We start from the raw sequence: 10,212 nt of genomic DNA on the forward strand, positions 1-10,212 counted from the left end.
TTTGACCGAAGTTAAGCAACGTCGGGCGGGGTCAGTACTTGGATGGGTGACCGTTTTTTGCATTATGGTACGGAACCCTTCGTGCGCGAGTCCGACTCGCACTTGCCCGGTTTTTTATACATTTGTTAATCAATCATTTCAAGTTATCATTTATTAAGAATCATATTTTAATTAGTAATTTTTACATTAAATTTTTACACAAATTGACTAAGCCCCACGGTAAGCTCAAGAAAGCTTGTGTTGTGGGTACTCAGACAACGATATATATAATATATAAATACTTAAATACATAGAAAACAACCATGACTCAGGAACAAATATCTGTATCATCATACAAATAAATGCCCTTACCAGGATTCGAACCCGGGACCATCGGCTTCATAGGCAGGGTCACTACCCACTAGGCCAGACCGGTCGTCAAACCCACAAGTTTAAACCCACATAGACCTTAAAAACCATATAACCAAAATTTTCTAAAATGTTAGTATCGTTTTTCACCCAATCTGTAGTGCAATATTTCAAACTGGCAACATTAACTCAATAGGTACATATATGAGCATATGTTATTCTGCTAACTTACACGATTTTTACTCATTATTACAGGACATTAATCACGTAAAATTACGTTATATATCTTCAGTCAGTTTTCTCTGAGACCACGGCACAACACCATCCTCAAAATGGCAGAGGTAAATTTATAATTTAATTTTACACAATTAACTCCCGTTGTTGTGAATAATAATGTTGAACTTCTCCAAAAAACTAACCCCCTCATTCATAAACTTCACAAGCCTCAATTATTATAGCTTTATTTGCTCAGTGCTTTACATTATTTTATTTTAGGTTGGTTGCACTGACCCCTGCTGGGTGAAAGCCTCCTCTTTACCCTTCCATTTCTCTCTGTTTTTTGCTGTTTCCATCCAGTTCTTTCCAGCTAGTTGTATGATGTCGTCTGCCCATTGTTTTTGAGGTTTTCCTCTACCTCAATTACTTAATTTATATTTAAAACGGATTAAGACAAACAACTAATAGCTAATTGAGGCTTGTAACATGTTTATAAATAACAAAATAAAACTACAACACTTAGCTAATTCTTAGTTCTTTGCTGCAAAGTGGTGTTCTAGATTCAGAAAACAAAACACAGTGCAGTCAAACAGTGAGGAAATGTAAACAAACATATCATATCTAACCTTCTTTCTCTGGAACGGAACAAAACATAGCATCATTAATGTAAACATGCATGAAATTGTTACATCCTACTTTAACATAAAAACAAAATGAAAACTTTAAATATCTTGGCTAAAATAAAGATGCTGTATTGACACAAGCAACCAAATTTAAGTGATCTTTTATGATGCATGAAAGCTTCAGTAAGATAATAATAGACTCACAATTAGTTTTAAATGGGCTTTAAACTAAAGCAACACAATGAAATGACGGAGATTATAAATAACATGGTGTCTACTGGAGTGAGCGTGAATGTACATAAAATATACAATGCGTCATTGAGAATGACACGCACGTGGAAAATATGCGACGCAAAAGCCTAAATTGAACGGAGATTCGCGAGACGATGGGATAACAAGGAGAATCTTTTGGCACCGGGAAATCACACGTAGGTACACAAAAACGTAGGAAAATCGCCACAAAGAATACTTCAACTCTGTACGAACATAGTATTGTTGAAATCTTACCTCTTTACGTTTTTTGGTTTTTCTTTTGTCTGCCATGGTAAATTAAATTTGTCAACGTTGCAATGCGTGTCAATATGTGGAAATGTTGCTTATTTCGGTTTTCTTTATCGTACTGACGGCGAACGATTGTTTGACAGTTCCACGACAGATCGACGAAACCACGGCACGGCAACCATACGGCAACCAACCTTGAAGTTCAAAAACTAATATTGTTCAGTGGTACCGATATTTTGTGAAGAAACTATCAGAAAAATAGGAGATTTAGGCACAATAAAATATTATGTTTCATAAAAACATAACATTTTATTCATTTTTCAATTCTTGTTTGAACTCCTTTTAAATTTAGTTAATGTGAATAATTATGATGAATTTTATTAGTTTTCGATCGTTAGTACCATGGCCTTGGTTACTACATAATGCTGGCAACATCAATGCCACAGAGTAGCTACAAACCAAAGAGAATATAATCACTACGTTTTAAGAGACGGGATTTCCATACTAGCGATTTGATTAGTCTGTGTGTATGTTTGGTGTTCCAATCATTACCAACATGTATGACAAAGAACTGTCAAAGAACAATAGTACCAACATAACAGACTTAAATAGTGTAGTATGCCACACGCTTGCGTATTTTATCGATATCGATAAATTGGGGAGGTTGAAACATGGGCCCCTGTCAACAAATTTCGTACTAGAAATTAGGGCTCGCGGTCGAGTCCGTGTTTCGTTTACACGTTTCGAATACCCGTTTCCTAATAACACGTACACGGTTTTCTGGCCCGTTCCGCACGTGTAATTAAGAAACGTGTAATTAAGATCCGTCTCCACGGATAAACGGGTATTCGAAGAAACGGATCTTATTTACCCGTGGCTCCGGACACGTCCTTGACGAGTAGCGAAGGAACGAACCGGCGCGGCGTACTTAAGAGTCAGATTAGTAGACAAAAGATTCATGACGAGTTTCCGTCATATTTAACCTTATTCCGTGGTTCATAGAGTCGAAATTCAATAAACGGTTTACAGAACCCTTTTTGACCAGGTAGTTTTTGCTTGCAATGTTGCAAATACGAGTAGAAAATTAGAAATACAATAGGTATATTAGGTATACCTATGCTAGTTATCAAAATAGTATTTTATATAAGACTTCAAATACTAATACTTTATGGTTTATTAATATAACTTGATAGCAATAAATTTAAAGTGCTTAAAAAAATAAAAGCAATAAAGAGTATAAAGACTTTACGTTAAAATCTGGCCATGCATGATCTGGTAGGTGGTGGTAGGTAAGTATACAATATTCTTACCAATTGCATATTTTTAAACAGTTCTTATATTTTTAATAATTTGTATTCTGTATATTGTATGTGTGAGTTTTTACGAATATATTCTGTCAATAAGAAATGTACATTTTTTAATCTAATTATTTTTAAGTTACGTAAGCCAGACATCTTAGTATTATTATAGTAAACCTCGTAAAAATTAATAAATACAGTGTAAACTCTATATAACGACACTGAAGGGACTGCGGATTTTTCGACGTTAAGTATAGAGAGTGGTTGTTAAATGGAGTGAAATAAAAAGGTCATCTTGCTATTCTAAATATTCTAATGTATCTGTTTATAATATACTTAGGACACATTTTGCACAAGAAGAACATTCATTTCATACAAATAACAACGCCTATTAATTTATAACGTGTAACATCTTGTCAAAAGTCTAGTGCCCGAGGTAAACATGTGCAAGTTGATCATATAAAAACAAAAGACAAATTTGCTTAGAATCTCCGGTACGTCAGTCGAAGTAAACACGTGCTAGATAATAAAACAACAAAACAGCAAACAAAAAAACGTACACAGTTGCAGTTTATATCAATTTCGGCAACTTAGAAAGTATTTCTTAATGATGTATTATGCCGTATTGTTGTCATTAAATAGAGTGAGCGTGACGCTATATAGAGTGTATTACTGTATAGTAAACCAACCAAAGTCAAGCAATTTCGACATTTTAAGGAGTTTGTCGTTAAATCGAGTGACGTTATAAAGAGTTTACCTACACTGTAATCATGTGTAACTGCCAATAAGTAATGTATTTACAACTTTTAATATAATTTAGTATGAATTTATGAAAAGTAAGACTTTTCTTAAATTCATTATCTTATTATCATATAAAATGTGACGTCCCACGGTCAAAGGTACCTTATGGCGGGTATGGAGTTATGCATACCCCAGTAATCTACAATAAATAAGCTATCGATAACACAAAAGATCAACCTTCTAGGTTGCGTAGTTACAGAGATATCATTTTTTGAAAATAATGTTGTGAAATGAGCAACTTTACGATAGAGAAGTTTTAAGTTTAGCCGCCTAAAAAACTATGTTCCTGAAGTAAGTTACATAGTTGACTACAAATAATAATGCCTTATATATCTGAGATTAAAAAAATATTGCGACTTGTTCTGTAATGCAAATAGAAACTTTTGATATCGACTGATTTATGTGTATACTAACCAATCTCTTGAAAATAAAGTTTTATTTCATTTTCACGATTGATTGCAATGAGCTCTCAAGATTTAAATTTTATCTATTAGAAAACGACACTGACAGACAGTTTAAGCAAAAAACAATACCGATTTAGAGGTGAAAATGTATTTTCTGACTTTTTCATATAAAATCACAAAATTGAATATTTTTACTTTTAATGTGACACACAATCAATTTTTCTGAGCACATATGAAAGAAATTCTGTCATTCAAATGAAATAAATCCTAAAACCCCAACTAAATACTATATTTAACCCCTTATGCCACTTTAAACTTACATAACAATAACAGTATTTGCTCCATACATTTACGAAAAGGTACCTTATGGAAATAAATCTAATAATACATCACTACAAAATATCAATCATATTATAGTTTATCTTTTATGAATAGAAAATATTAATTTACATTAAACTGCCCCCAATTTAATTAGTTCTTCGTCATAATAATCTTAAAAAAGACCAATAATTTGTATGTAATGAAAAGGTACCTTGTGGTCAAGTTACATGATGAGGCATGATGATGATGGAACAGTTAGGATAAACTAATAATATTTTGGGGTTAAGATGGTATAAATCGTCTATTTCTTATCAATAATATATTTCGGTTGCTATTGAAGATAAGCGGCATTGAGGTTCAATGACCTCAGATATTCCATAAGGTAATGCGTCGGGTATTGGCATTTTTCAGCAAACCAATGGCTGATTTACTGCATGCGACCAAACCAAATGAAGATTATTCTAGTTAAGAAAGACTTGACGAGAGTAACTTTGGTATAATAGCAGTCTACTTGGATTTGTGATGTCGGTCTATGTACGGTTATAATATTTGCGAGGCGCCCCAACCAGAACTAAAATTATCAATTTAGTTTTGCAGAATGCTAATACAGTTCTCTACCAAACTTCTTTTCCCGTATTGACTAGTTTTTTTGGGAATTTTCAATCTTTTTTCCATAAGGTACCTTTTCTACTAAACTCTGAGACGACATTACTAGGCTTATAACTAACTTATAACAAAAATAAAAACAGGTAAACAAACGTTAGGCATTAAGGTTTCAGATCACACAATAAAAAAAAATTGAGCATTTTTTCACCTCTTTACAAAACATTTAATATCTCCGAAACTAGAAACCCTCATAAGGTACCTTTTCCCGTGGAACGTCACAAATGAACTTTAAGACTGTACTAATAAATATTATTTTCAATTTTAGCAACAAAACCACAAAAAGATTTTAAATTAAAGTAACTTGGAAAGACTGTATTTTACGAATTGGCCGACTAAGTGGCGAACTGGAGTCATACCTACTTACCTAAACACAATATCTTAAAAGTCATATTTATTTCGTGTTCATTTGGTTCGATACATTTGCTTCTTTAATTTTAGCCGCTGCATTTGTTACAATTTCATATATGTGTAGACAGGTTCTCCTTATTACACCGACATAAAGCTTATAATTAGCTATGGCAGTTCTGATTATGGTTTGGGACGCTAGTTGTTTTCTGCGATATCAGACAAAAGGGTATTGGAAAACAACACGTTCTAATGAATGGACAACCACCGGCCGGCATTTATTACCTGAGCACTAGTGTGAAACTGACCCCAGTCAACATGAATGATTACCAATTTTGAGATCTATTTTAATGTATTTAGCAATATAATTGCAAGGTAACCAAGGTAGCATAGGTTTTTAAGGTTCTCGCGTGAAATCCTGCGTTTCAAATGCCGCTGTACTTTTTTTGCTTCGTTGGTAGATTAGTTAACAGTTAGGTAATTGATAAAAATAACAAATAACCACAAAGTAGTAGTAGGTAGTATTTGTGTGTTGTGTGCATACCTATTCTTCGCGAAACTATATAACTTACACCATTATATATAAAATGTGTTTCTTTGATTGAAATGTAATATGTAATGAAATTAACTTAAAAGAAATTATAGTAAAAATAAATTGGCCACACGAAGGGTTCCGTACCATTATCTATAAAAACGGTGACCCATTCAAGTACTTAAGTCCCAGAGACCCACTTAAGTCTTTATTTTATTCTGTTTTTAGTATTTGTTGTTATAGCGGCAACGGAAATACATCATCTATGAAAATTTCAGCTGTCTAGCTATCACAGATCACGAGATACAGCCTGGTGACAGACGGACGGACGGACGGACGGACGGACAGCGGAGTCTTAGTAATAGGGTCCCGTTTTACCCTTTGGGTACGGAACCCTAATTAAGGTTCTAAACTAGGGACGAGTAAGTTAAAAATTAAAAATAGTAGACTATATAGAATAGGGACACCTACTTCCATTCATATACAGAGTCATTTTTGGACCGTTAGCTATATTGTGCGAGGTGATTAGGACATACTGAACAACTTTTTATATGGGACCAACCTCGAAATCCCAAAAAAGAATTGGCCTTCCCATAGAAAACGTCGACATCCACTCGACCAAAATGTATGAAACGGCCAAAAAAAATTTTGTGATTTCGGAGTTAGTACCATACAAAAAGTTGTTCAGTATGGCCTACCTAATCACCTCGCACAATATGGCATACGGTCCAAAAATGACCCTGTATTGTATAGTTGGTTAAATATGTTATATTAACACATGTGTTAAAACTGTTATAAATAATTAAAAAAAAATTCGTACGCTAAACGTGTTCATCTGAAGTCAACATTCAATACTAGACCTTGCATACCCAGAGCTAGAGCATTGATTAGCTCAAACTGTTTCGGATCCGTTCGGGCCGGTCTTAAGTACCCGTGTAAACGGAGATACGTATCTGAGAAACGTTTCTTGGGAACGGTTCTTGGATACGTATCCGGATCCCGGCGGTTCCGTGTAAACCGTGTTCTTAGCACCGCCGGTCTTAAGAACACGGGTATTCGTTTCGGCGTGTAACGCGGATACCGGGAGCCCTAGTTAGAATCGAGTCCACATTTAAGTCTATGTCGTATGTTATATATAGTGTGGACTTTTAGTGGACTAATACATGGTTGGACTTAAATGTGAACACGATTTTTATTTGTTAAAATAAAAATATGTAAAATGATTTTTTTCAAAATAATTTGATATAATTAATTTAAAATACATCCCGACGGTCCGACGGTCCACAGGTAACAGAGGAAAATGTGTGTTCACCTGATTAAATGATTTTTTTTTCTATATATAATATTCTTGAATAATAAAATTAAGTCTTTCTTTACAACTTATTTGCGCCACTGCCTGCATCTGAAAACATTTAATAATTAAAACAGAGACACATACTTTTTCTTATGTTTTAGGTTAAAATCTTAAATAATAGAGAATATCACGCAAAACTCTGCGTAGGCGCCACTACCACTATCTGTCACAATCTGGGGGTCTACCGCGAAACAAGAAAACCGAAATTTCGTTATGCTCTCTATCACTCTTGCATATTCGAGCAATAAAAAGGCAGATAACAAAATTTCGATTTTCGCGCTTACCAGTACTTAGGACCTTGTTAACAAACCGCCTTGATGCATCAATGTCATAATAATTTATTGTCTGTGAAAACTTGTCAAAAAACAGTTTAAGGCAGAGTATGTATAAGTTAGTCTATGAATTTACTGGAGTCGGTAGTACTGCACTCTGGCGGCAGAATATTGCAGTAATATCCCCTATTACTAGATTCCAAAAATATATAATATAATGTCCACTCCATTAATGCACAGATGATAAATAATTTTCCACTAAAAATATTCGGAGAAATAATTATAGTCATGTTGTATACCAGGAAATTCACTCATTTTATTTTATTTACATTGATAAAAAATTAGGCTGCAGTCGATATCGATACGAAGTATCGATACTTGTAGTACATCTCTATGTTCACAATGAAAGTGGATATGAAATATCTAATTTTCGATGTGTTTATAGCCTGCTACACCAAAATAAGGCTAAAAGTATCTAAAGCAATACTTACCGGTCTTCATCTAATGGAAATTTCGCCATAAATTTCCTTTTTTGCGATTTTCGCGAGCGTATCAATTGCCACATATTTCGCACTGAAACAACTTAGTTTTCGGTGGCATTTAAACAAAATCTATTGACTCACTGTATGTTCTTATCACGTTTGACTGTTTTGGAAAATAACGAAGGCTTTTAAAAAAGAAATACGTAAGTAAAACCTACGAACCGCCATGACAAGCAACAAAGCAATGTGGCTGACAGTTGACAGATAAATAGCACTGACGTTTTATTTTGTTTTTTTGGCTATGGCTAGGTCACTGAAGTCCATACAAAACCTTTTTTTGTTCCTAGTTGCGTCAGCCTGCTACAAACTTCCTTCCTATAAAGGTCGTTGTTCACTATCCAAAGCTATAACCGCGAAAATTGAAGTTCGCAAATTGCGGGCATGGTATAATAATATACTCCGCCTGGTACTCTATTCCGAGATTCGCGTATGACCTAACTGACACGGGCCTACGTCATCATGCTGTTTACAGGTTCTCAAACTTTAAAATGTGGGAGAATTTTAATCAACGGTGAAAATTATTTTAACGGCATTAATTTTAAGTTATTCATGTAGAAACATAGTAAAATAAAACAAATGTAATGTATTATATTAAACTTTATTTATCTATACAAGAGAAACGTTTGAAAAACTAATTCACAGTTACACATTAATTACCAAGCTTACGACGTGAAAAGTTTGGAAAACACTGCGACTGCTGACACTGAGCGAGAAGGAAATAACAATTAACACGCGTTCGACAAGGATGACGGTCAGGGCATGAACTTATCTAGATCCGAATTGTCAAATGTGACAGCGCTATCCTGTGTTGCCAGTAATGTAACCAGAATTACCCGAACGTCTGAAATATCTTTCGTGAATCGGAAGATATTGCTAACGAATAATTAAAAATGACGTGTTATTGTAAAATTTAAGATAAAATATATATAAATGAAAATTATAAAATTATAAAGAAATATTTTAACTTATTAACCATAGGTATAATGTACCCATGTAACATGTTATGTTGAAATAAAGTGGCAATGTTATTGTGACGTAGGCCCGTGTCACTCTGGGAATAGAAGACCATGTTTTATTAGACCATGATTGCGGGCATCTTTCTCTGTCACTCTAATTACGCCTTCATTGGAGTAAAAGAGAAAGATCCCCGTAACTTGCGAATAGGGTATTTTCCTACTAGTCAAATCAGTTACTTTTTTAGAACTGTCAAAACGATTTGCTAATATGGAATTTATATGAAACATTACGTCGTGACGTCACGGTCAACTCACCTACTTTTTATATTTCTATCCGATTTATTAAATAGAACTTGTGTTTTAAAAATAACTCCTATCTGTGTTTTTCTAATAATTATCTGTGCTTTATTTCATGCATTGTGTAAAATAATTTATTTTAAATACCGTATAACCCCGGCTACTCACGTAAAGATAAATCGTAGCGATAAAACTGTGCAGTCCGATTTGCGCCGTTTTATCTACCGTGTGTATGACAAATCGTTACGATAATCGACAACGATTTGTCATACAAACGGCAGATAAAGTAGCTAACACACTACCGCACAATGACCTTGGTGCGGTGCGATAGTGTGTTAGCTACTTAAAACTGCGCAGTTCGGACTGCACAGTTTAATCGCTACGATTTATCGTTACGTATGTAGCCGGCATAATACCCTATTTCGGTTTTCGTGGTACGGTATAGTCGGACTAAGAAAAGTCTGCAGCGGATTTGATAGCCCCACGCAGTGCAAGTGTTACTTATACGTCATCATTTCATAGAAGTTTGACGTTTAAAATAACACTTGCACTGCGTGGGCTATCAAATCCGCTGCAGAGTTTTCTTGGTCTGACCACAGAATAAATAATAGTACTAGCTACAGAAGACTCACTCTCTAACAAAACGCGTCTGTTACGATCAGGACAGATATGGCCGCTAGGTGGCGACAGCGCCACGTGCGGCTTATGGCTAGCCACCAAATTGGGGTAGAACGGA

General features: G+C 34.7%; 1 protein-coding gene and 1 long non-coding RNA gene across 2 annotated transcripts in view; one reads left to right on the top strand and one right to left on the bottom strand.

Annotated features, from left to right (window-relative positions):
- The window catches only part of LOC134796425 (translocation protein SEC62), a 33,840-nt gene extending 31,978 nt beyond the window's left edge, over positions 1 to 1,862 (bottom strand). The window contains exon 1 of the mRNA XM_063768628.1: positions 1,695 to 1,862. Within this exon, the coding sequence (XP_063624698.1) occupies positions 1,695 to 1,730 (36 nt within the window). The 5' untranslated portion in view covers positions 1,731 to 1,862. The remainder of the gene's footprint in view (positions 1 to 1,694) is intronic.
- The window catches only part of LOC134796428 (uncharacterized), a 439,520-nt gene that overhangs the window by 26,196 nt on the left and 403,112 nt on the right, over positions 1 to 10,212 (top strand). The gene's annotated exons all lie outside the window — the stretch shown is intronic.

The sequence above is a fragment of the Cydia splendana genome, chromosome 13 (genome assembly GCF_910591565.1).
Source record: "Cydia splendana chromosome 13, ilCydSple1.2, whole genome shotgun sequence".
NCBI classification, from domain to species: domain Eukaryota; kingdom Metazoa; phylum Arthropoda; class Insecta; order Lepidoptera; family Tortricidae; genus Cydia; species Cydia splendana.